Source organism: Syzygium oleosum, unplaced genomic scaffold (genome assembly GCF_021117445.2).
Source record: "Syzygium oleosum isolate NSW1041296 unplaced genomic scaffold, Sole_v2.1 Sole_v2.02, whole genome shotgun sequence".
In the NCBI taxonomy this organism is placed as follows: domain Eukaryota; kingdom Viridiplantae; phylum Streptophyta; class Magnoliopsida; order Myrtales; family Myrtaceae; genus Syzygium; species Syzygium oleosum.
The window spans coordinates 12,828,180-12,855,166 of NW_026607486.1; the positions used below are offsets into that span (position 1 = coordinate 12,828,180).

At 40.9% G+C, this 26,987-nt stretch overlaps 3 protein-coding genes across 8 annotated transcripts; 1 reads left to right on the forward strand and 2 right to left on the reverse strand.

Annotated features, from left to right (window-relative positions):
• Positions 1-385: 385 nt before the first annotated feature.
• On the forward strand, positions 386-5,193 carry LOC115681865 (probable serine/threonine-protein kinase PBL21). 3 transcript variants are annotated; one of them, XM_056308915.1, is made up of 8 exons: positions 386-1,664; positions 2,205-2,422; positions 2,517-2,725; positions 3,290-3,416; positions 3,638-3,709; positions 3,901-4,087; positions 4,174-4,306; positions 4,674-4,926. In XM_056308915.1, the coding sequence occupies exons 2-8, from the start codon at positions 2,272-2,274 to the stop codon at positions 4,710-4,712; spliced, it is 918 nt and encodes a 305-aa protein (XP_056164890.1). In that variant the 5' UTR covers positions 386-1,664; positions 2,205-2,271; the 3' UTR covers positions 4,713-4,926. The 3 variants fall into 3 exon arrangements, with proteins under 3 accessions (XP_056164890.1, XP_030461820.1, XP_030461819.1); XM_030605960.2 differs by having other exon boundaries at positions 391-1,664; positions 2,188-2,422; positions 4,639-5,193; XM_030605959.2 differs by having other exon boundaries at positions 392-1,664; positions 4,639-5,193.
• Positions 5,194-5,739: 546 nt separating this feature from the next.
• LOC115681864 (uncharacterized) lies at positions 5,740-12,919 on the reverse strand. Of its 2 annotated transcripts, XM_030605956.2 has the most exons (15): positions 12,656-12,917; positions 12,271-12,365; positions 12,007-12,120; positions 11,033-11,137; positions 10,782-10,853; positions 9,846-9,958; positions 9,537-9,671; positions 8,352-8,420; positions 8,046-8,133; positions 7,856-7,927; positions 7,636-7,736; positions 7,188-7,305; positions 6,732-6,791; positions 6,526-6,636; positions 5,740-6,120 (listed from the first exon to the last, which is right to left on the reverse strand). In XM_030605956.2, the coding sequence occupies exons 1-15, from the start codon at positions 12,753-12,755 to the stop codon at positions 6,010-6,012; spliced, it is 1,464 nt and encodes a 487-aa protein (XP_030461816.1). In that variant the 5' UTR covers positions 12,756-12,917; the 3' UTR covers positions 5,740-6,009. The 2 variants fall into 2 exon arrangements, with proteins under 2 accessions (XP_030461816.1, XP_056164888.1); XM_056308913.1 differs by lacking the exon at positions 8,352-8,420 and having other exon boundaries at positions 12,656-12,919.
• A 2,587-nt stretch (positions 12,920-15,506) lies between these two features.
• LOC115681829 (uncharacterized) lies at positions 15,507-24,616 on the reverse strand. 3 transcript variants are annotated; one of them, XM_056308910.1, is made up of 10 exons: positions 24,330-24,616; positions 21,985-22,404; positions 21,753-21,889; positions 20,347-20,460; positions 20,169-20,252; positions 19,911-20,087; positions 19,225-19,375; positions 18,160-18,320; positions 17,978-18,086; positions 15,507-17,771 (listed from the first exon to the last, which is right to left on the reverse strand). In XM_056308910.1, exons 2-10 carry the CDS (start codon positions 22,300-22,302, stop codon positions 15,957-15,959), a joined length of 3,066 nt encoding a protein of 1,021 aa, XP_056164885.1. In that variant the 5' UTR covers positions 22,303-22,404; positions 24,330-24,616; the 3' UTR covers positions 15,507-15,956. The 3 variants fall into 3 exon arrangements, with proteins under 3 accessions (XP_056164885.1, XP_030461762.1, XP_030461763.1); XM_030605902.2 differs by having other exon boundaries at positions 17,960-18,086; positions 24,330-24,613; XM_030605903.2 differs by having other exon boundaries at positions 17,960-18,086; positions 24,238-24,395.
• Positions 24,617-26,987: the final 2,371 nt, after the last annotated feature.

A 26,987-nucleotide genomic window follows, 5' to 3' on the forward strand; every position in this document is an offset into this window, starting at 1 on the left:
TCCTTGCTTGTTACAGAGAAAAGCCAAAAAACGGAGATCGGCCACGACACATTCCCCGTGCTCTGTTCCGGTGTCAAGAATGCCGAGACTTTTTGGGGTGTAGAGTCCTTAAAGAACACGAAAAAGAGGAAAAGAGGGGGATGATGCCATTGGCCAGCTTCTTCTTGCATCATTGAAAACCTCATCATTTGTGCACGCTAAGAGCGACGAGAATCCAAAGTGTTTCGTGTGTTCTGCTTAAAATAGTATAAGGTAGCCGTTGTGGACTTCTTTTTGCCTTGGGGGGTATTCCCCTTCCCCCCCAAGTATTAAAAATAAAAAAAAAGGGACTTGACAGTAGTATATGAATTTCTGCTGGATGCATAATATATTTCTCGAATAGGAGCAATGTCAACATAGCTGGCTGGTGGGGAGAGCAACCCCACAGATTTGAATATCTCTCTCTCTCTCTCTCTCTCTCTCTCTCTCTGTCATGCTCTCATGTTTGAACCTTTTTTTTTTGTTTGTCTTTTTTAATTTAATTGATTTACTGGTTCTAGAAGTATATACACTCCCTGCAAATTTTACATCGAAGCTGGATTCTTGACTCTGTGTGAGTGAGTGCGTAACTTTTTTTGTTTAAGGGGGCAAAGCTGTTCTGTTCTGTTCTGCTATGTTGTTGTTGGTGTTGGTGTTGGTGTTGTCGGGGTACTAGAATGGATCTGTTGAACTGCCAAAGATGCCCTGTACAGAACTCTCTCAGCAAATAAACCAACGCACGAACTCTCAACTTGCAGAAGCAGACAACCACTATAGTACTGCTTTACAACCCACAGTTTTTCCGACCAAAAAAAAAAAACCCCACAGTTTTAATTTTATTTTTTTTAAAGAAACGCCCGAAAAGAGAAAAGGAAAAAAGAAAGAAGAAGAAGACTCAATTTTTAAGCTTTAGTCTCGCCCCCATCATTTTCTTGTTTATTCACTCTTCCAGTTTGTGTATCGGGTTCCGATTCTTGAAGTTTTCCTTCCCTTTTGTTTGTTGAAGCGGAGATTTTTCCTTTTCTCTCTGGGGTTTCTTTCTGCTCTTGGGTTGGGGGACATGTCAACGGGTGAAAAGAAGAGGAGTGTAATTTGTTCATTCACCATCGATTCTTTCATTCATTAGTTCATTCATTGATGTTGTTGTGTTGCTGTGACTGAGTGAAAGAGTGATGATAAAAACCCCAGAAAGTGTTGTCGGCGCGAGGTCACTTTCTGTCGGCATTGTCTGTATCCAACGATGATACACAGATTTGTTTATTCAAAGTACACCCGAGAGAGAGAGAGAGAGAGAGATGCTTTCTTCTTCTTTTTCTTGATGGTGGGTGTTCGCAATTCATTTAGTTAAACAAGCCCACCTAGGATTCTTGATTAAGTACCCACTTCGCAATTTCAAGAAATTCGATCATGTTTGAGTGCTGCCGGGCAATTTTGAGCTGTGAGACCCAATTGTTTTTGAATTGACTGGATTTGTTCATCGTGATTTCGTACTGAGGTTTTAGAGGGAGAGAGAATGTGATCTCAACCAGGGTCAATGCTGGAATGAGGGTGAGATTTGAGTTGATTGTGGTGGATGATTCAATCTGTCGGTGAACCAATGAGGCTGATTTGGCTGGTCACTTGTCTGCATTTCTCTTGGAACACAGGTTTGTCTGTGGTGATAGGATTTGCAATTCCATTTATGGCACTTCTAGATTGTAGTGTAATTTGCGTGTTTTATGGAATTGGAAGCGCATCTCGAATGAAACAAAATTTCTTGATGCACAGATGCCCAATTCTGCTTCTGGGAGGTAGCTGTCCTGGTGCACTGTTGTTGTAATAGAAACAAGAGTCCTCAAACTTCAATAGAGTTAGCATTAGCAAGAGTCATGCTAATAAAATTCAAGAGCTGTTTTGTGCGAGGACAAACGCCGTCCAGCTTTCCTCTCATCCCAATTAGAGGTGTGACAGCTCTAATTCCTCATTTATACGCCGTGTCCGCTAATAGAATCGCCCTTTAAGGAATTTGAGGTCGTTGATAATTAAGAACTCATCTCTGGACCAGTAGGATGCTTACTTGGCTTACTTATTTTCGTCATTGTGGCCCTAGATAGCTCGCGTATCCATTTTCTCTTGGTTTACTTCTGTGTATTTATTCTGTTTTCTCGCTTCCTACTGATCTCATTGCAGCATCCTTTTCTCTGCAGGTTGGATGCGCTTGTCCTTGCGAGCAAATAATCCTATATTGTGTAGCTGAAGTGGTTCCCATACCAAATGTCAAGGCCTCTTGCAGCAATATTAGGAGGTGCTGCAGGAGCCGTGGCATTGGTGGGGATAGTTATATTGATCATATGGTTCTGCCTATGTCGCAGAAGGAGTGCGTCGAGAACTTCGGAAACCGGTTCCTCCGATCCGTCTGTCCGATGTAACGCTAGTACCATATTCCCTTTTCTTCCTCACTGAGAATATTAAATGAGTCTAAAACAATCAGTTGATGTGTTCACTCTTGTAATCTGCAGCGGGAAGACATCTGGGGCTTGAGATGTCTTTGAGAGAAGCCAGGCGCTTTGAGATGGAAGAATTGTCTATGGCCACAAAGAATTTTGTTGACAAGAATCTGATCGGGGTCGGAAAATTCGGAGAGGTTTACAAGGGATTACTTCATGATGGGATGCTTGTAGCCATCAAAAAGCGCTCCGCAAGCCCTACTCAGGAATTTGTCGACGAGGTTGAACATTTCTCCTCTTCTATCCTTGCCAGTTCCGTATATCTTACACAATAAATACGTCGTGTAGAATCTGGTATGCTTTCAGTGTTTCTCCTACCATACATGTTTGGGAAATTTCTCTGGATGTCAATATCCCATCTTAATGAATTTCCCCATTGTAACTAAAAATTGGATGTCAGTTAATTTTCGGCACATGCTTCGAAAGTTTTTTGTGGTATCAGCTTCAATAACCTGACTAGATTTCCTTCCTCTTTTAACCCCTGAAAAAATAAACCCTTGAATTTGAAAATAACTTGCTTTATAATAGATATACACAGCTTCAATGGAGAATTGTCATCGCCATTAGCGGTATCTGGTTGACCTGTCCTGTTCTTTTCCTATGGTGATCTTGTGACATCCTGTCGGCTGATCGGTAGCTTGAAGAATATGAATTCAAGCATGAGATTGCTTCCTTTCCCTTCAATTGCTCGTTGATCTTCTTTGTGCATGCAACAAGGTTAACTCTTGGTGGAATTCTATCTATTTGACATCGTATTGTTTTTGTCTGTTTGCCAACACTATTAGGTTCGCTTCCTCTCGTCCATTCACCATCATAATCTGGTGTCTCTGTTGGGCTACTGCCAGAACCACCATACGCAGCTTCTTGTGCATGAGTACATACCAAATGGGAGTGTTTCCACTCACTTGTATGGTATTGCTCTTTCCAATAACATACAACTACAACGGCACAAATTACAGTATTTTGTAGTTGAAGATAGAGCATACTTTTCACCACTCTTTTCATGTACTCGTTCACCCAAATTTCTCACTGCACAGACCTAACCATCCTACATTTTATCATCAATTAAAGAAGTCAGCATGCAGTTATTTATGCCGTTGCATAGATTGAAGCTATATTGCTTTACTTTGTAGGTGCTGCTCAGCTTTCACGCGAGAAGCTAGAATTCAAGCATAGACTTTCAATAGCTCATGGGGCAGCTAAAGGTGATCATCTGCAAAATCAGTGAGCATTTATGGCTTTCCTGGTATCAGTTTTTATTTTTTCGTAGAAGAGTGTTCACATATAATGTACCTCATGCGAAGTTCCTCTGTGAGCTTCTCTAAGAATGAATATGCCAAATCATCAATCCTCTAGTACTGAATGGTTTGGTAAGCCTGATCGATCTTCCCTGCAGGTTTGGCCCATCTTCATTCTTTAACACCTCGATTGATACACAAAGATTTCAAGACTGCCAATGTGCTGGTGGATGAGAACTTCATTCCAAAGGTTGCCGATGCCGGACTACGCAACTTCCTTGGAAGAGCCGATATTGCAGGGCCATCTTCCGAGGTGACAGCAGATGATGTATTTCTTGCGCCAGAGTATGACCCTTTTTAGAACCTTCTCCCGGATCGGGACAGTGTCGAATGTGATTCAGTTCTAACATATCGTATGCATACTTGTGCAGGGTGAAGGAGTTCAGAAGATTTTCTGACAAGAGCGATGTATACAGTTTTGGCGTATTTCTTTTGGAATTAGTGAGCGGACGAGAAGCCACCGAGACACCATCTCCAGAGTCTAGTCAGAGCTTGGTTGAATGGGTATGTGATGAGTGTGATAACATGCACAAAATGCTGATTAAGTACTATGCTCAGCCACTGAGTTTGCACATGCTGACCTGTGTCGGCAAACTGGCTCCTCTAAACATGTTTTCACAACACAACTAGCATCACAAGAATTGAGTGTATAATAATCTTCCTTTTCCTTTTACCTATGTGACCTGGGGTGTGTCTCTGATGGAGAATTATTGTGAGAAATCGACAAATCACTCTTACGAATGCCTGTGGTAATGTGGCTGAGTGCAAGTCTATTTAACTGTTCCGATCATGCTGATTTAGTGGTTGATTTTCTTTCCTTTTCTCCTTTTATAAAGTTGCAAAACAATCAAGATTATAGCATGTTCTCCAGCATCATCGACCCAAAACTGGCAAGCAACTTCACTGTTGAAGGGATGGAAGAGTTCATACAGCTAATAGTCCGATGCGTGGACATTTCGAGTGAGCGGCGACCGGCGATGAGCTATGTGATGATGGAGCTGGACAGGATACTCGAGAAGGAAAGGAGCTTGACGACAGTGATGGTGGAAGGAATGCCCAATGTCATCCTGGGAAGTCAGCTATTCAGAACAAAATAAAAGGGAAAAAAGAAAAGAAATCGAAAATTAATTACCTTCATATTTGAGTGTGAATTTTGTGCAGTACTTCTTCTTTTTTCTTTTATTTCATTTTTACATCATATTCCTTTTCTCCCAAAAGTCTTAAAGAACAAGTGATCAGCTGGCTGTTAAGTGTATAAAGAACAGCTGCATTAATCTTTTGATTCTTTCTTTCCCCTGTGTGGAAGCATGAAAGGAAAAAAACGAAAAACTGTTCTTGTATTCAATCCGTTTGTGGATATAATTATATCAAAGCAAAGTTATTGTTCTCAACTGATTTGATTGTATCAACAGTGTTGTTTCCCTTTGACTATAATGATAGCTTTTCTTTCTGGAGGTGATGGGGGATTTGGCACGTGCAATGCTTCATTGCTTGACAAGAAAGACCAACATTCCATTCTCCTTTTGGCTTCCTGAGAATCTGACTTACGGAAAGACTGTCATTCACCATGAGCAAAATGCAACTCCCCATGGTAAAAGCTTGAGGAAATGCTGAAAATTGCCTGATTTTCTACTACAGCGTGAGCGAGCTTTTTCTAGTGAAAATGATGTGCGCGAGTCGTGTAATGGACTCCTAAAGCCTACGTGGTCTCTGGCATCTATAATTTATACTGCATATTGTCACACTATTGTTACCCTAATTTCTTTTTAATCCGCTCATGGCCATGGTGGTTCAAGACAGAATAGTATCAGATTTTTGCATATAATTGAAACATAAGCGTTTCAGTAAATTATGTTTGAACTATGTCGCAGCAGAATGTTCAGCTACAATTTCACAGAACTTAGTCGCTGCAGAATGTTCAGCTACAATCACAGAACTTGGGCGCAACTGAAGTTGGAAATCTTTTGCATAAACTGGAAAGACACTTTTAAGACTTTTAAGTAGCATCGGATTAAATGAATCCGGAAACCGCACTCGTTACATCTGAACATTAGTTTCTAGGGGTGCTTTGCTGAGCACATGATACAAGCAAAGGTGCAAACAAACTTCCTAGGTCTGCTGCTGTTAATAAAGATGTATTTTAACTGGCCAAAAAGAAACAAAAATTAACAAAAAGACGGCAATATTTTTTACATTCCGAGAACATATCAAGGGATGGCAGCACCCTCCCTGGCCTTCATAACAACCTCCTCTGCTGTGGTGCCGATGATCTTGTTAGCATGTTTCAACTCTACGCAGGAATAATTTCCCTCTGCATCCTGAGTTGGTTATTCTCTTATCAGACATAGTAGGAAGCACAAGAGCATAAATTGTATGGAGAGGTTTGCCTCTCCCACACACATTAAAACAATTCAAACCAATCCAATATTAATTGGTAGAAGCATATGCTTTGAGCAATAGATCGGCGCCCCTTATTAAGAATCTGACAGAGAAATCCACATGCTAAGATTCTTTCCCGCCAATCAAATAGAAAATTTGCATCTTTAAGCTCAATTATATCTGCTGGATAATCATCAGCTGATTGGGATTGTGTCTTAGGAAAATGAGGCATGAGGGAAAAAAATGTGCACTACTAAAGATGAAGGACATAAGAGCAGAAGGATTACCCCAGATACAAATACAGAACCCAAATTAAAAACCAGAAAATTGAGGGGAGAGATTACCCGAACCACGAGGCCTAATTTTTCTAATTTCTCAACAGCATCATCCACATCGAAGTTGCAATTCACACCAAACTCTTTTTTTATAAGTTCCTCGCAGTGCAGATCAATATCCTACAACACAAAATAAGCGGTGAAGGCTTTAAGTATTACGATTCCCTCATCTCATATGGTGAACTATCGATTGTCAAAAGCGCCATGTGCGTTACCTGTCTTGTAGCTGTTCCTTTTTGCATCAATATGAAAAATGAAACAATCACCTCTTTTACCTGCAAGAACATTTTCATCAAAAGTTACATGCAAGAATATCATGTTGATTATGGAAAAATTATTAAGGACATAGTATTTCCATCAGGGAGAAGAAAGTTGAAGTGCTAGTCATGGTCAGTGTCAGAAGCTACATGTCGCATGCATATTAATCTCATATTTGCAAAAATGAAGCAATGAACGCTACAATTACTGATAGACTATACGAATCAGAGGAAACGATCTATAATTGTCAGCTGAAGTTAGACATAATTTTGCTCTTGGGTCACATAGTGGTGGACAATACTTCAACACAGTAAAAAAGGGATAGGTAACTGAAAATTAGAAGAACTGTTGAAGAAGGAGCTTATTTTTTCTTATTGTTAGACAGGCATTGAACAGACAGTCTTATTTCTTACTTCCTGCTGGATCATGTCGTCACACAAGTGAAGAAGGGTGCCTCTTCCACTATCAAGTTGTTTGTCATAAACAGAACGGGCAATTAAGTTCTGATATGCAACCACATTTTTCTGAAACCTGCATGCGGTCCAGGATACGCTATTATGGTGCAGTTATAGAAGTCGAGATAAAAAGCTAATAAAGAAGAAATGAGTAACGACTGCCGCAAGCAATTAATACGTGAAAATAGAATCCTGATGGTTTACCACCATCTTATTTGAAAAGAGAACCAACTATCTATGTGCAGAAATCATCGCTATAAGGAGAGGAAGTAGTAAACCAGAAGTTTTCTCATGTGTACAGTGAACCGCTGGCTCTATCAGAACTTCTGAAAGGGGAGAGGAACCACATAACAAATTTATCTTCATCCATGTTGGAGACAAGTTAGGTTTGCAAAATGTAACTTACGTGAAGTATGTTTTTACACAATATCCAACAAGTGCGGATAGGATGCCGGAAATGATCCGAATGTCAGCTTTTGGCATTTGAAGGGAAGTCAAGACAGTAACCTGGAGAGAGAGAGAGAGAGAGAGAGAGAGAGAGAGAGAGAGAGAGAGAGAGAGATGGAGTTGGTCGGATGTATAATAGAAAACAAAGTTAACTATTGCATGAATTTGCTACAACTCACCAGACCAATCACAGCAGAAACAATAAATTTGACCCAGTCCACTGGTGTTAAGCTTGGAATTTGCTTTTCTGGCTATTGAACAAAAATCTTCAGACACAGCTTTCAGAATGATGTTGGAGCCATAAAGAAGCATCTTGATCAAAATAGTAGTTCTAGCTCGCGTGCATGAGAGAGGGAGAGTACAACTCACAAGTACAATCTCCATATCTGCCATTGGAATGTTCTTGAAATGCTTCACATATATTCCCCTATCCGTATCTGCTTCGTCGCTTGCTTGCCTGTAAATTCACATTCTTGTTTTATGTTTGTAGACGATTACGAAACTTCGAAATGCCTCAGTTAGTCTAGCAAAGGATAGAGTCCCTCCTCCAATATACGAGAAAATATTATTTCACAGCATGCCGTGATGAGTACATAATCTAGTCAATCTTTAGATAAACCATGCATGTTTGTCTACAATATCACCAGTAAAGAAGTTCAGAACCATTGTTTATACCTGTAAAGAACAATTATCCTCTCAAAGGTAGGTTCTTGGATAGTGTTCTGGCTGAGCAGATTAGAAATACTGGTGGCATGCAAATGAAGAAAAACATCAGTTACAAAAGGTTGGGGCATTGTGCATGCAAAGCCAAGAAGAAAGACAGCAAGGACAGTATTTATCTCTTCAGCCTAAGCCTCCATCGAACTATAAATAGATAGGGCCTCCAAGTTGTTAAGAAACTAGCTCCAAGCACATGATAGATTCAACTATCAAACAAAATAAAACCGCCAACCAACCAACTACTAATGTTACTGGAACTATCAGTGACCTACCTCGTGCTTTAACCATGAGATAATTTAAGCTAATTAAGAAATTAAAGCCACCTATCACATCCGCTGATGAGACAGTCCCCTCCCTCCCTCCCTCTCTGAATGAGATGATTTTAAGCTACTTATCATGTTCACCAATGAGACAATCCTCACTTCTCGGAATGTGTGAACTCTCTCTCTTCATTTGAAATCAACTACGAAAGCACAAGGAAGTCAGTAAACTGTCAAGTTTGAGTCCAGTAATCAATGTCGCATTATATAAAGTTAATGCATGCTTAGTGTGGTTCATTTATGCATTAACAGTTTCTTGAAGTAAACAGAAATTATCAAAACAAGTATCAGAAGCTACATTCTATAGATACATTCAAACTAGACTACAGATACAAAGGAGAGAAGGCATTCAATTTCTACAATGGCACAGAATAATTGGATATTCACAATTTTCCAGTAAGCGACAATGTCAAAGACAAAGGAAGTCAAAATTTCTCTAATTCTTTTGTTACAATTGACACCTAATGTAAACAAATTCAATACAACCAATAGAATTGCCCTAATCTTTGTCTAATGGAAGCTTTCTTTATTCTAACGGGGAAATAAATTCAATCAAATTGGTCAAATTGTCAGATTTGTAGGACAAACAAGTGAACACCACCAATCGAGGCATACAAATGTGTGCATGTAAGCGTGTGTTTGTGGTCTTTAATCCTCCTCTTCAACTAGAGAGAATGTGACTCTTGGATTATATGAACATGAACTCTTATCCAATCTTATTACTTCTGGAACTCTTATTCTATCTCACAAATTCCGTATCAATACAAGAAAAGATAAATTAGAAAGCACAGATCATCAATGCAAAAGTGCCAGGTAAAACCTGAGTTTCATAGTTTCAATACGGATGCGCTCAACACATAAGCTGTCAGGCTCTGCTTCAGAGTTGATTTGAACACGTCCCCTTGGATTAATCTTAGATTGAGCACTTGACTTTCTGAAAAAAACTCTTTTGATTCTGCAAGAAAAGGGCACTATAAGAGTTGCCAACAAAATGCCAGAGGCAACTAAGCCAGTTGCACATAAATTCATAATCAGGCATAATATGCCTTTCTGAACTGATTTAGGAAGTACATAGAATGAACTGAGAATTTCATAGACCCATTTGGCCCCTAAAAATGTAAAGACATACCCAGTGTACTTCAGAAAACGTCTCCACCAACGTGCAATGATGGTGTTTAACTTTGTTTTGAAAAAGTAATCAGTCCTACGATCAATTCCAATCCCACGTCGGAAAATGATGTACTGAAAACGAGTAGAAGGATACACATGAGTGGTGCATAAGTCTGCCTAAACAAAACTGCAAGTGGGCGTGTGCAAGAGAGAGATTCCAAAAATTATCAGGTATCTAAAAGAACGATTAATATATCAAACTGCAACCACCATTAAAACAAGTCAGCCAATGGAAGGTCTACTTATACACTTTAGCTCTCCACGATAATTACTGGATTCTTTGGAAGGGACGGTTATATATTTTGCATTATTCACATGCAATACAAAAACAGAGACAGTACTGATTTCCTCTTGGAAAGAAACTAGAGTCCTGTACCAAATTGAAAGAAAGTGGAAAGGATCTAAACTGAATCGATTGGGTATCTGCACAAATTATATATCACACATGGAATTTGCAAAGACCCTAATTTTGTTATAACTACATTCACATCTTTTGTAACTTTTTCCATTTCTATACAAATTAAAGAGTACTGAAAGATTTAATTTTTCCCTTCAATACTGCTTAGTTTAACATCTCCACAAATGGAACTCGTCCCAATATATGGATAGTAACAAAAAAATATGCAACTGATGGATTATTCATAGCCTTTATAGAGAGAGAGAGAGAGAGAGAGTCATGGCTCAATAATAGTGCAAGCAACCTTCCTTAAAAGATTACTAGTCTTATAAGATCCATTATGCAAAAAAGTTTAATCTTGGAACTCCATATGTACATAAATATTGGTTGGGGCCAAAGAAACAGTTTCTCAGCAAAAAGCAAAGAGGCCAATTCTGGATCACACTGGAAGAGTTCATTTAGCTTGCAATTGTTTCAGCTGGATCCATGCTATATTACCTTATCAGCAAAGATTGGAAGGTCGTCATAAGGATACTTAGAGAAGTACCTTCTCAGAAGCTTTTTGTCGAGCTACAATGAGAAAGATCAGTATAAGATGATTAGGACACAATAAAAGAATGCAAAGCTATGAATTTCATGCTTCTCTATGTCGTGTACAGACATTTGACACGGGTTTTTGGTGCTTTTGGTCATAAGCATGTTTTCTTCAGTGCCAGTTTCCCATATGGTTCTTCCAGATAAATACAGACCTTTGATTCGTCAACTTTGATTGGAAGATTGAGGCGATATTGTGCGGACAGAGCAACATTAATCTCGTAATCAGTAAGTATCTTGAAGTTGCTCTTTTCCATGACCTGCATAGATTAGCTATTACAACAACAATGAGGTGCCTTCTGACTCAAAGCAATTCTATTTAAAACCCTGAAGAATGGACAAACTCTCCCCAACCAAAACCCAGAAGAAGGAGAAAAAACAAATAGGACAAGGAAAATTAAAGAAATAAGTGTGAAATACAGTTTAGTACCTGGTCTTGTCACATGGACGTTGATCAAGTCAAACAAGATAATCAGATTACTATGCATTCTATGGTAAATCTGATCGCATCGCAAAAGGCACAAACATAGCATGAAAATCAGTGACTCGATGTGAAATTGGAGGCATCCTGACTGAACGGAACTTAAATCACTCAGAAATACATATTTTTGCTCACAAGAGGACAAATTGTCTAGCAATCAGAAAGGAATAGTTCAAGCTAAGTCAGGCATGAACTATCCATTAAAGCTCTCTAGAACTCTGTCAGAAAGGAGGCTAGCTGGAATCGAACACATGGAGGCATTGGGATTGCCAAATTAATCATAGCTATGCATGAGACTATTTTGATGTTCACATCACAAACAATTCCACTTGTTGAGAGATGAAATGAGGTGAAAACAACATATATGAAACTCCTGATCATCATAAGACGTTCGCTAGACCACATTCTAGGATACTATGTCAAAAGCTCAGGAAACAAAAGATCAGATGGCTCCTTCAAGTATCATCCCATTAAAGTAGGGAAATGTTACCAATTTGGACTGCTCCAAGGGCGCATCATAAAGTCTCGCCATGCAGTTTGTTCATAATTCTTAGTCATTTTCGAGATATTTCAGCTAATTAGATTTCATTTTCTGCTTCACATTACCACTTCTCAATTGCAATTTGGTTAGCACAGTAGCTGATATACCTGCAGCAAGTCTGTCAAAAATTTCTCTTCAGAAGAATCTATGTCTTCCGGAGTCATATTCTGCTGCTCCAATTTCCTAGCCCCGTGAACCGGATCAAACAAAGAGTGCAAATACTGCAAAACGATCCACCGGAGTTGGATTAAAACTCTAAGGGAACAAGCATATCACCTGAATGTGTCGGTCACGAAAAAATAAAGCGAAAAGGCGGTGAAAAAAGTCAAATTCTTATACGAACTCGGTACTTCTATCGAAAAGGGAACTACCATCATCTCCTCGAATTGAAGGTTGTACCAGGCGCGGATGGCGTACTCCACACGACCACAGAGCTTCACAAACTCGGGCCGATCGGCTTTCTGCTCTGCAGGACACGCGAAAAAAGCTTCACTTTCAGCACAAGGTCGCGATCAGGAAGATGTTTCCGCAACAATGCTACCGTATAATCCCAGCAAACTAAGGTCAATTTCAACCCGCCCCCCCCCCCCCCCCCCCCAGCGTTCAAAAATTCAACCTTTCTCGCCAAACGCGAATCGGGAGATCACAACCGAAAGCGCGAAACGTCGCGAACTGCCAGTCACGCAGTGGAGACCGATGTGATCGAGCGATTGTCACAGAGAGGGAGAGAGAGATAGAGGCGGGGAAACTACGGACCGATGAGATTGGCCAAGGTGGCGACGAGCCGGTGCTTGAGGATGGGGATGACGGACTCGCGCTCCAGGCGCATCACCTCCCTCTTCTTCTTCTTCCCCATGCTTCGCCTGCGCGTTCCGTCGGAGTTGCAAATCCAATCGGAGAGCTCTTTCGGCAAGGAGATGATGAAAACCTAGAGAGAGAGAGAGAGAGAGAGAGAGAAGCATGCAGCGATGAATGGGGGAAGGCCCCTCGTCTCCGCCATGAATGGGGAGGGAAGCTCTCTCTCTCTCTCTCTCCTCTGCAACCCGCGCTATCCGGCGGGAGCGCCATTTTGAGTTGGCCGTTGGAGAGCGAGGTCGTGTCCGGTCCAATCGCCCGACCGGACCGGACCGGGCCGTCCAATTTTTGTCTGAAACCCTATTTATTTTTGTTCATTTATTTATTTGGTGTCTCGATTTTCCTAATATGGAGGAGGTCTCATCGATGAGTCAAACTAATCTCTTTTTCTTTTTTTTTGAAAGGACCAGAAAATAAAAAATTTCTGAAGAGGGCCTTAGGCAAATGGATTGGAATTTAGAACCACCCATCGGTCTCAAATCTATAATCGGATGGACGAAGTGAGAAAATCACGAGGTAAGCGTTAGCAGATTACCACCGGCTTCATGAACTCCTGTCTCTGAAATTTTCTATTCGTGCCCTGAATTCTGAATCCTATAGTGTTCTTGCATTTCATTCGTCACGTAGACTATGAAGCCCGTTAATTTCAAATGGACATAGATGTGCTTGGGGCCTTTTTCCATCATCATTTTTTTTTTAATTCTACGTGGTTTTTTAATGTTCTTTTCATAAGCGGATGCGAGATAGCGTGATTTTGTGTGACCGCGTTAGAAAATTAAAAGATAAAATAGCAAAAGCGAATAATAAAGATCAAATTTGGAAGATTGGAAAGAAAAAGCCCAAAAAAATAAAAATAAGGCAATTGGTTCGAGGATGAAGTTTTAAGGGAGGAGGCACTTTTTGTCTCCGGCGAGGGCCGGCGACCCCCATTTTCGTTTTTTTCTTTTCTGTCGCATGACATGCCTGTGACTAACTGCTCTTTAGAAATAGACAATACAAAGTAGAATTTGATTGACAATGAAGAGGTTGTCCAAGCTTGTGAGCTAAGTCTTACCCTTTTCTTTCTCTTTTTTCGAGCCTTGTGCTAAGTATCATAAGAAAAGAAGTCATTCTTTGGGGCCCTTTCGGGTAGGGACTTTGTCCGACATTGCTTGAATACGCAAAATTTGTACTGCTCATATATACCTAGCTTTGCAAAAGGCGAGGCTGTGGAGACCTCCCCTTTAGCTTGTTTTGGGCCGCTATAGGCACACCACCCTTATCACTCGGTACCATTTAGATGAAACGCAACGCCTTTGAGAGAAACGCATGCATGCGTCGCAAGTCTTGGGATGCTCATAGTCCTGACCTCCCGTGAGGATCCTCACCCTCGCGGTCGCGCAAGCTCGCTTTGAACTTCGCCACCACTCTGTCGCCTTCCTTATCCATCCTCAAGGCTTTCGCAGCCTAGACATCGAGAAAGAACTCGACAAGGCTCGTCTCCAGGGATGGTTTGCTTTGTTCACCCATCACTATCCTGAAAGGCGTGCAGGTTTTCACGCCTCGTTTGTCATACTGCGGCCATTTTCGGGCCTCGTCTGTCATATTCCGCAGTCATTTTAGAACAAGTTGCCGGAATTTCAACAGTGAGTTAGCCACTTAGATCAATACCCACTGCCCCCGATGTAAAATCCCCGGTAACTCGACTCCAAGCCTTTACGGAAATTGATATCCTGACTTTCGTTGAAGAAACATAGTATTTTCAATCCATCGAGAAAGTAAGAAAGCTCATCATGAAACAATAAAGTTTTGTATAGAATTGTAACATGGAGACACTGTTTTAGTTTAAAAAAAAACAGTGGTGAGAGGCAAGGCGTGGTTGGTCGTCGGATGAGGACGGCTAGTCCCATGCCCATGCGCGTGCACCCAGTGACACGCCACAATCCATAGGTGAACTTGACTTAATCGAAAGGTGCTAACACTGGTTAAGAGAAAGAGGCCTAGACTGGGTGGCGCCTGCCTAGTGGGTCCAACTGTCCAAGCAGTGCGACGCCAGGAAGGTTCTCTTGAAAGTCACAGACACTTCAAACGTTACGAAAGGAATCTGAAATTGCCAAAGCCAAGGTCGAAACATCAACCAAAGCGAATGATTCAGCCAAAGCTTCTTTAGGAGGAAAAAGACTATCATCTTCATAGTGTGAAAAATGAATGTGGAAAGGCGAAAATCTTCCAAGTCATTCGATCTCCAACACGTGCGTAGTCATCGTAACACGACCCACATTTTCTTCGACCATTATAAGCAGTGCTCTCTACAAAAGAGACTTATAGATATAGGGTATCTCGCTTGTTGCGTGATCTCAATTTGTAAGTACTTGAGAAATGGCACAAAGACAATCATAACCAAACGAGAAATACACACGGCGAAAGAAAGAGAGAGATGCAAATGCCATAAACTAGGAAACTTATCAGACTAATCAAATGATAAGAGAAAGAGTTACCTTTGTTGGGGCCTTGGGAGCATAGCTAGCAAATCATTGATTAAAGGAAACAAACAGGAAACAACACAGGTTCGATCAGCTGCCTACATCACGAACTAGGCCGAAGAAACTGACCAGAAAGGTTCAGGTTCCTCAGACATTCAAAACATTCACATGTCTGTACACGCGCTTGGTTACACGTCCCAAAAAAAGACCCAAGATGGATCAATCTGCAGCTCAATCTGAAGCAGATTCATAGAGGGGTACAACAAGCACTTACAGAATGGAATGGGATGAGATGAGCAATTATCGGGCTGTATATCAGCAATTCATTATTCCAGGAGTCAATGGATGCATAAATTACAGAGACGAACTCTTGTGGAGTGAGATGAGAAGAAGGACACGGAGACAGAACAGAATCACAAAAAAAAGGCTCAATTATCCTTTTCCCATGTTTGAGATGTCCGCCCGGAAAAATTGTCCTACCATAAAATTTTCTCTCAAATGCTCATCTAAGATCTAATGGCTAGTTATATACACTGTGCTGGGTTGGCTCTTGTATGGGTATGTACAGAAACCTATCCTGGACGGCTTCATCCAACACCGGCGGATCTCCAAGACCTCGCAACTTGTTGCTCCTATAAACTATCAAGTCAAAACTCCTGCTACAGGCATCTACTTCTAATGGCTTCTTGGGGTTGCCTTCTGACATTTTGTGAGAAAGATAAAGGGACAAGGCTCTGTTGCTATTGATTCCATGAACCCAAGAACGGTTTCCCCATTGAGTCATTCAAGCTTGAGTTCTGATGTGGCAAGTTTATCCATCCAGTGTCATTAGGCATGAGGGAAGTAGTTGGGTCCCGCCTATTCATGTAATCAAGAGAATGTGCTGCCGGAGGTAAAACATTACTCATGCTGGGCATAGGCCCGCCCACCAGAGCATAATTCCTTGAAGGAATAAACTGCTCGGCAGAGCCGATGGCATCGTAAGAAGTGCTTGATGGACGTAGTTGATTGCAATGTGACAAGACACTGTACAGACCCTGATCGAGATTGCTTGCATTCCCAATGCTCTGACTCGGGCCACATACTGTACCTGAACTAGTCCAGCCTCCACGAACATGACGTTCACCAGAAAACCAGTTTTGGCTGGACAAATCTCCGCCAATTAGAGGAGGCTGGAGAGTGTCAGGCATACGAACAGAATTCACAGCCCAGTCTGGCACGTTGACAGGGAGCACTTGCTCTGGCCTCTGGAATAAATATCTACCTCCATCAGGGAAAATATTGTCGGACATATTTTGTTGCATGTAAACAACCTCATTTCCAGTCTTCTGCACTTGCTCCAGGGGCATAGATAGACTTGGCTGCTGATGGAAGTGACTGGGAAACCGAGAATCTTCCATCAAAACACTGTTAGACGGAGCAAAGTGTAACTCTGTAGGTTTCTGCCCATGACTGTAAGACATCATGTCCTGGCCCTTAAGAATAGATTGGAGAAGCTCATTTTGGTCAGGGTTTGGGTAGGATTTCAGAGAACCCTCGTTTGATTGTTGATGCAAGTTGCATTCAAGATCCATCCAGTGCCCTCGTTGCTCATCATTAACCGGCGGATGGGTGAGTTTCAACTCACCGGAAGAAGTGCCCTGAGTGCCTGTATTAGAATCATAGAAAGGATGAAGCATGCTTACTGGTTGCCAGATGTTACCACCACCAGAAGAGAGAGGAAGTCCCTGACCAGCCATTCTATTAGTGTGGCTCAAAGTTCCCGAGAATGCTGATACATTGTGAGGACCATTATCTGATTTTGAGGTTGCTCTATTATCTACAGACTCGAGATTCAGATGGTTAAAATCATGGCAGCCCCTAAGTGGGGATATCTCCTTCATAGATGGGTTGTGGGAAGACACAGGAACAGGGTTTCCCGAGAATGCTGATACATTGTGAGGACCATTATCTGATTTTGAGGTTGCTCTATTATCTACAGATTTGAGATTCAGATGGTTAAAATTTTGGCAGCCCCTAAGTGGGGATATCTCCTTCATAGATGGGTTGTGGGAAGACACGGGAACAGGGGTTCCCGAGAATGCTGATACGTTGTGAGGACCATTATCTGATTTTGAGGTTGCTCTATTATCTACAGACTCGAGATTCAGCTGGTTAAAATCATGGCAGCCACTAAGTGGGGACATCTCCTTCATAGATGGGTTGTGCGAAGACACAGGGACAGGACTTCCATCTCCATGCACAGCAGAAATATTGTCTACTGAATCAACATCTCTCAGATCATGCACAGATCCAGGAATAGGCTCTTGGTCATCCTGCATAATTGATGTGAGGCCAGTGGCTTGATCATTTCTACTATCAGGGGAGAAGTCAGGTTCCAGCTCTTCATCATCCTCCCCATCAAAAGCAAATTCTGCTTTTGTGTTATCATTTTGATCCTCAGAGGAACCTGAAAGAGACTCTTTCTCGTTTTCAATGTTGAGTGTGTTCTGCTCCCCATCAACATCTTCGTCCACAGACATACCCTCGGAAGTTTCTTCCTCATCCTCACCACCCTGTCAGAAGAAAACACATCAGCAATGTCCAGAGAAAAGCTGCAGGACTAAATCATATGAAGATTCTTAACGCAACAGACTTGTAGAAGTTCATGTTGGGGTGAATTTCAGAGAAAATCATAGCTCTATGTGAAAGCTCATGTGCATGACAGCCAAAAATGCAGGTAAAAAAGGAGGACAGTAAGAACCTCTGTGAAAGAATCTACTTTTTCGTTGAGTTCTTGCTCCAATGCCCTAACCATACGATGTTTCTCCTCTTGCATGTTCCTCCAGCTTGCATACGTAGAGGGGATATCTTCTTTTGCCAATTGCACCCTAGGCAAAAACAGATTTTCAATATACGTATACCAGGAAAATAAAAACTGAAGCGATAACTTAAATAACTCACCAGTGTTCATGCAACTTCTTCCGTTCTTCTTCTACAAATACTTCATATGGTTGTACATTGAAATCATCAAGATTGCCTAAAAGAGGTCTTAGTGACTTGGAGTGAATGGTAGTACCAGATTGCTCCATGCTCTTGGCAAGTTCATGCTGCTTCTTACTGATCTGAACATTTTAAACGAAATAACGATAAGACAAGCAATAGATTGCACCCATTACTTGGCTAGACTGCCTTGAAACTTAAATATACTAATAGAGTTGAAGACATGATCGATCATATGACTACTTTATGTCCAAAGGACCTGAAGACTCTTTTTCATCATGTGACGATGGCCAAACTTGACACAGATGCTCCTTAATCAAGTAGATAAACATAGACAAGAGAGAATTTCATATCGTTTGAAGAGTGCAAGTAAACAAAAAACAGGAATAGTGTACAAGCCAACTCTAGTAGCAATATCAACAACCAATTTTAGTAAATTCTATGGTTCATAGCACAAATGATATGCAAGGACAGACAATGGAAAAGAAGATTTTCAAGGTGGGAAATATAACAGATTCTCATCATGTCGCATAGTCGCTTAAACAAGAAAGAACAACAAAAGGACAAACTATAACATAGCTTGTAACAATTTTTCACAATATTCCAACGTTTGAACTAGGAGAAGCTTAATCAATATTTAAGTTTAAGAAGTATTGTTCCTAAGCTTTACGACATGATATTGTTCAAAATATGTTCAAGTTCCCCTAACAATAAAGAAAGATTGAAGCTAAACCAGATAACTGAATCGGTGCTCAAAGCCAGATAGTACAAATGATAGAAGGGAAAATATCCTACGCTTCTGGCTCAGTGAAACCTGAGCTTGGCAGCACCAATAATGGTGCCTGACTCTGGCCGGAACAAGGGACATGGAAGTGCTTCTAAACTTCACATGCTTTACACTACTGATCAACCAACAGGTAAAACAATTCTCAGAGACGGAGATAAGTGTGCCCAAACTAAACTGATTCGCTCAATTTCCAAGCTGCGGCCTTTTAGTCAGTCTCCCTAAGGTAAGAAACTACTGACCTTGATGTAGGACATGTATTTGGCCCCATCATTGTAGATTATGCTACTTTTGCTTAGCTTTTTGTCTTTCTTTGGCTTCTTTTGCGCACTAGGCACATCATCTGAGACAGCAAATGAATTCCCGGTTTTGCCCTTGCCTTTCTCGCCCATCCTGCAACCAATTTTTTTGTGAGATTCATCAGTTATAAACACACGCGCACGTGCACATGACCCCTCATAAAATAGATTTTAGTAATCACTGACAAAATAAAAATATTTCGTCATTCCACATTTATGATGGCTGCACGTTATCTAATCAAATCACTTGTCTGGAGCTGCCAAAGTGTAATGCTTCCAGCAAATAGGGTTTCAATAGCATTTTTAACCGAAGATTGACCTGGAGTAATTGTTGGAACAGTGGAAAGAAACCAAAAAAAATAGAGGAAAAAAGAGAAAGCAGAATAAGAGAAACACAACAAACTAAACAATTGTACATTAAACCAAACAAAAGAACCCAGAGATTTTAGAGACCACACTTCAGAACTTTCAGGAGAGTCACACTCTCCAATGAAGGTTTTTTGTTAGAGACCACACTATTATAATCATAAAAGTCAACTTCAAAGAAATAGGAGATTCTCCTGTCAACCTATCTCCTTCAGGAAGGCTTAAAGGCAAACATCACAGAACTCTTTGCATGGATCAGTTACCTCTTCCTTGAAACTACACCCTTCAGAACAGCAGATAGGTACTTATCACTGTTATTTGATCTCTCATCTCCATCCCATGAGGAAAATTCAGATGAAGCAGAGACACTCTCTTCAAGTTCACGAAACATGGATCCATTTGCAGGTGATGAGAACTTTTTTCCTGCATTCTTTTTTGACCTGCCGAAAGTGAAAGGTATATTCTCAATTAGATGTAGCCATCGTCAATATGCATATAAAAGGTATATGAAAGGGACGAGCCTCCTGATCTTCTGGACAAATTCTTTTTCTGGGTCCTTGCAGCTTTCCCAACTCTCCTTCAGCTTCAGTAAGCTTCCTATAATACTGCAAGGGGGAAAAACAATCGAGATGTCAATGTGACTGCGGTCTAACAAGCAAAATACTGAAGAAAAAATTGGGTTGAACATTTTTTACATACTCATTGTGATATTTCTTCAAGTCTGAGTAGTATTCCTTCTTTTCCGCCTTTAAATGCTGTTCATGTCTAACAACTGCATCAGGATGCAAATTACCTGATTGAAGTGAAGCACCCCTGCAGTCACAAGTTTCAGTAGGGGCTCAGAATCAGAGAATCCCGACTTTCCATTTAAAGGATAGAAAAGGTCAAACGACCAGACTATTTTTTAATTTCCTTTTGGTTAATTATGATGGGCGGGGGGTGATGAGACTTGCACTCAAAAGCACAGATGCGGGTAAGGCTGCCTAAATAACTAGAAAATTCTAACGAGCAAAGGCAGAAATAAACAACTGTTACTTCATAACCAAATGTCAGGAAGGCATGAAAGTTACTATTGGATGATTAGATTGGTGTTCAATACAATGAGACAAAGATCATTTCATAAACAGAATAAGAATTAAAATTAAATAACAATACGCAAATTTTCACAAAGTTAAAAGTTTCAACAAGCCCTATCAAAATACAGACATTTAAAAGTCAACAGACCCTATCAAAATACAGACATTTGAGCCAAGCCCAAAAGTTAAAATAGCTTCTTTGAAGTCTAAGAAAAAAATATCTATTCCAATCTAAGAAAGAAATTTTCCAATGCGCAGCAGGACAAACTACAATCTCACAGAAAGTCAGAATGTTTTTTCCCTCTATCTTCAAACATATATCAATAAATTATCATCAACTTTCAACCTTTCGTCCCTTCCAGTCGTACAAGCAATTTCAACACTTCTTCTACATCCCCTTATACTGTTCCTCTTTTGTTAATGGACAGTGCTGATGGAATCCGCTCTACTCAGAGATGACCTAGTAAGGTCTCAATTTGGTCAATCCAACAAAAAACTTCGGCACGTGCACAAAGAACAAGGACTCCCTCCAAATATGTGGATTTTTAAAAAAGTAAAGAGATGACTGCTCCAGCTGTCAAGGAAAATATCAACAACTTGGAAAATTTCTTACAAAGCCCACAAAGCACGACAGAGTTTCACATCTAGGAGGTTCATAAACATGATAATTTTCCGTGAATCTAAGTTTCATTGCACAGAAGACTTTCACGATGTAGACAGAAGACACAAAGTTTGGTGTAGAAAAGATGACAACCTGTAAGTGACACAGTTAACCTGAAACAAATAATTACCTATCATGAATACCTGATTGGACAATCAAACAATGTAAAGAACAATCACAATTACGGATGGGTATGCTTTTCTTGAAGACAGGAAAGAGGAAAAACTGCTTATGTCGTAAATTGCACCATGCCAACATGAAAGAGAGCAACTCTTTATGTTGGACACTGGACCATGCCACGTATCAAGGCAGAATGATACTTGCAAAGAAAATGATTTTCAACTGACATATTTCAAATTAATGCTAACCACTTGATTAAAGGATTTCCGAAATGGAAATTATCTCCTGATAGCAATGATTTAACAACTTCCTTTGCCTCTGCTTCTCTAGGGAGAAACTGCTTCAGAAATTTTCTCTCACTCTCTGATAGACAACTTTTCCAAGCCTGCATGTTCCAATTGAAATGCCTTGGTAAGTTTCCAATGTATCTGAACATGCAAAAGCGCAGGCAATTCACATAACCATATTCTATGAAGCTACCTCGGGCGAGAGCACATCCTTCAAACTCTCCAAGTCAAATATTTCTCTCGGGATATCAAAGGCATCAGCCAAAATATTGTGACCCTGCGGCAGAGAATCAACAAACGGTTTCAAATCCCTCCAACCGATGCCAATTTGCTCCTCTTTAGCGATAACCCTCGCTTGGTTCACATCCCACTTTAGAGATATATGGGACTTCGTGTTTAAGCCATCCTCTACTGATTCCACACGTTTCCTTTTTGCCCTAGATTGTCCACGCAAAGTGCTATCAACATTAGCAGCACCATTTGACAGCTTTCTTCTTTGATCAGCAGCCATCACAATAGATAATGTCAAAACAAGACCACGAAACACATCACGCTAGCTAGAGGGAAAAGCTCTCTTGAAACATTGAAGGAGTATCTTCCATCCACACGTGATCTGAAATCCATATGCAAAAAGATTAAAATTGCCAGACAGCAGTTAACAATAGTGTATGATGTTATTGCGAAGAAAATAATATATAATCATCATTTCAGTAGTTTTAGCAATTTATAGAAGTCTAACGTGCAACCTAAGTAGAAGCACAGATGCTTTGTGCACAAAAGATTAAAAAAAAAACCATGAAGAGATATCTAAGGATAAAGATTGACTGCAAAGCTTAGAAAACGTGTTCAATCTGTCAAATTAGGGCACATCTATTTATGCTTCAGTGGAAGCAAAAAAGCTTTCCCGCCAAAATTTAATATATTGTTCAAATTTCAATCAGTTACGAAAAATACATGTGAATCTGCGTGTCAAAATTTGTATATATAGCGAAAATTTCAAGTCTAACAAGCAAAAAAAAAAAAGTCGATGTGCGTTCGTCGCAAGATTTGGATTAAGCAAAAAGCAAAACGTAAAAGCTTATCCAAACACACCCTTAAACTTCATGCTTAAGTCACCTTAATTCTCGGCCATACATGACAAACTTGAAAAATGACATACCCAACGAGCCAACACCCAATGTACTTTAGCTATCAATCAACACCAATACAGACACTATTGCAAAAACTACATTAGAATATTTCCCTTCCTCCAGCGCCAAAAAAAGAATAACGAAGGGCATGTATCCTCCAAAGATGCCAATACAGAAGGAAACACTGCCACTCTCACAAAGTAAAACATTATGCTAGGACAGCACAAAAACAAATGCAAATCCAAAGATATTCGGAAAAAGAAACTGCAGCCAAAGAACTGAGGCTGTTATAGGTTGTTTCCAATGACCCACGAATCTACCAATCAGTCCCTCAAAAGGCATGAAAATGACAATGCAGATCAATGATATTAAACAATTTAAACACACAATCTCATAGCCCCACTGATCAAGTTCCAAAAAGTGATCTCTCACAACACAGCAACTAAAAGTGCACTTCACTAGATGAAGTTTCTGATATGAAGTTGATATACGGAGTATATGTGCCAGGAGATCTCTATATTTCTTCTATCATTCACATTTTTAAAGAGATGAATATATATTGGCTCTCCCAACTGATTAACGAAAAAAAAAAAAGGAAAGGAAATAAAGAAAGAAAGCAATAGTCTAATATTAATTTCTAATCCATTCACAAAATCCTAAATTGGACATTGGAGTAAATGCACCACTCTAGAATATGCCTTTAGACCATAAATGACACCATAAACTGTATAATCCATGCAAAGCGTAGATGGGTATCCTGAGCCTTTGAAATAAGTCAAATTCTAAGAATAACCAAAATAAAAGTGGTGACTAGATAATTAGGGGGAAAAAACTCATCAACTCCATCTAAGAAACCAGCATAAAACTGAACCCTGCACCATGGGCACTTTATTAAATAAGCCCAAATGGTCAACCTAACCACCCTCCGCACGCTTTTAGCAAAACTTATTCCTACCATATTGCGAAGAGACCGACAAAAAACAACATTTAATCGTCCATCAGCAAAGCCCCGATCAAGTCTGCCACTGCACACTACCAAAACAGCAACACACGAAAGCCCCACCTCAATTCACCACTTGCTGAATTTGTCCCGGAAGACTCCATTAAAGCAACGTGAATTGGCGCATTAGCCCCATCGCACGATACCCAATTACACCCAGACGAGGGAATACTACCAAAAAAAGTTCAATTGCGAGCATAAAAAGTAAAGATTCAGCAATTCCCCCAATCCCAACAAAGAGAAGCCGTGGGGACTCGAACTTCACGAACAAATCAATCAAAACAAAACAACAACACAACAACAGCAAAACACATACACAAACACACGACCGACGGATATCGAGCTCCCCCGCCCATCAATCAGCGAGCGAGTTAAATTCGGAAACAAAACCGAAGCTCCCGCGAGTACCTCTCTCCGCCCCCACAAAGAAATCCCGATCCGTCGGGGCGCCGGAAGCCGAAACCCTAGGAATTCGGCGGCGGACCCAGGCGGCGACGCGGAGACCCACCCCCCGGCCCGACCCGACCCGCGTATCCCCCACCCGGGGGGACGCCGAAGCCCGCGCCGCGACAAAGCCCTCGTCCTTCGCGGGTGAATCGGCGGCCGGAAACGCGAAAGGGGGCTCGCGAGCTGCGCTGCGAATCGACTCGGCCCACGAAAGAACGAAAGGAATCGAAACGCGAATGGGAGAAAAACGCAGAGAGAGAGAGAGAGAGAGAGAGCGAGGGGGGGGGGCAAACGAAGCGAAACGGAGGAGAAAATCCGCGTTATCCAATTCGTACTCGAGGAGAGAGAGACAGAGCGAGGAGAGAGAGAGAGAGAGACGCAGACCACACGAGAATATGGCGGCTGGAGAGAGATCGAGGGAAGAGCGAGGGGGCGCCTCGGAACCGGACCGCCTCCTCCCTCGGCGCGCGCGCGCTCCCGGCTCGGGCTCGGGCCGCCCACCCCGGCTGGGCTCGTGCCGGTCCGGTCCGATCTCCGGGCCGTCGAATCTGCGAGCTCCTTCACGAATTGACCCGTCTTGTCTCTCACCAGTCCCACCACCATGCCCTATCAAATGCAAACACTGCAGATTTGCGAAAGAGAGCGAGGGAGCCTTTTTGTAGAGCGCCCCTTTCCTCCTCCTCCTGGAAAAAGGGATTCAAAAACACCGGCTATAACGGGGGGAAACGCGCGCGCCCCGGCGCCGAGGTACCGGCGGATCGATTTGATTTGTTTTAGCAGATAGCAACGGGCGCGGCGCCTGCCATTTTTGAAACGAGCTTTTGGCAAGTTCATTAATTTTTCCCTCGCCGTGCCTCTTGGGCGACAGGAGGAACGCGACGGTTCGCTCGCACTGTGATTTCGGTATGTGTTGAAATGAAAAGACGAGGATGGTTAATGACTTGCTGAATGGACGCAATCGTCCTGGTCATAGGCTCGCTGGAGTTGGATTAGATTTCTATCACGACAAAGAAGGGAATATCGCTGGTTATCGAGTAGGGAAAATTACCATAAAAGTCTTGCATCTAATATACGACGGTCAAATTAGTCTTTAAATCTTTCAATTTTGCCGATTTAATCATATACCATAAAGAAAACGGAAAGGAAAAGGAAAAGGAAAAAATAAGAAAAAATAAAGAAATTTTAAAAAAAGAATGAAGAAATTGTCCACATCATCACTATAGGATAGTCGTCGCTCACTGAACCGCCATGTCAACAATTTTGCTCAAAAGTATTATATTGGCAAATCGTTAAAAAATTTAAGACTGAATTGGTAAAATTGCAAGGTTTAGCATTGAACCGGTCACCTTACAATAGGTTTAGGACTTTTTTAGTAACTATCCATTATCGAGCACAAGTGTTAGAAAAAGGAAATAAAAAGAAAATTATGCTAATCATCTCTAAAGTTTGGCCAATTCGTAGTGCCGTTTTTTGGTTTTTAAATCATTCAATGTGGTCCTTAAACTTATTCCTAAATATTCGATGTAGTCATTTTGTTCGATCAAACTACGGAGAAAGTCAACACAAGCCCTTAAATTATTGCGAAATGTCTTATCTTATCCCTAAACTATCGCGAAACGTGCGACATAGTCCCCAAATCTTCAATTTTTTCAATCTGGTTTCTCAACTTTTCGTAACAAAGTCAAACCAGTACAAATGTTTCCCAAAATTAGTAGATGACCCACCAACCACCGTAGGTATCGCAATCTAAACGAGTGTTAGAAAACGGAAGGAAATGATGATAAACGCCAAACGTGACTTGAGACTTTCCGTCTCGCGTCACGAATCACGTGTTCAAAGTAAACCAAAGAAAGTGGTGACAGATTTAATATTATTTTAACACAAGACAGCTTGCTTTGGGCCAATTACGAAGAAATTAACAAAAGATGAGCTTCGAGAATGAAACGTACGGGTCCATTCGTTCAACATCGTGTCCTAAAAATAGGAAGAAATTCATCCATTTTTTAATATCCCAAATAAAAAGAATAAAACAAAAAAAAAGAAAAATCTAAGACCAAAGGCAAAAGCCTAGGACCTGGTCCAGGAGATGGTTAGAGAGATTGCATTGAATTGGAAGGTCTTATCATATTTTGTTTTGGGTTATTTGTGGGGTCGACGGCGACTTGAGGTCGTGAAGTCAACGATTTGTGCTTTTCTTGTTCCTTTGGTTTTTCCTTCTTACCAACCAGCCTTTTCAAAGAAGACTTGTATTCAATTCTGAAAATGCTTAAACATAAGAGGCCCACTAAGCGGGTTTCAAGATAAAGCAAATCCCATAGAGTTTGAGGAGAGTGGACTACCCAATTCGATGGCAGAGTTGCTAACGAGTCATAGAATAAAAATTCAGGTGCATCGCTCTTTTGTAGTATGTATAGCGCTTAGAACAATGTTTTGCATACGAAAACATTTTATCTGGTATTGAATTTGTATAGCACAGAGGTGACGTTCCAAGTTACAACTTTTCTGAACATGGCTTATTTCTACTTTCTATGACATCTTTAGTCTTTGGTATGTATTTAAATTTGTGGGTTACATTGGAACGTGTGAAGGTAATTTTCTCAAAAAAAGAAATGGAAGGCA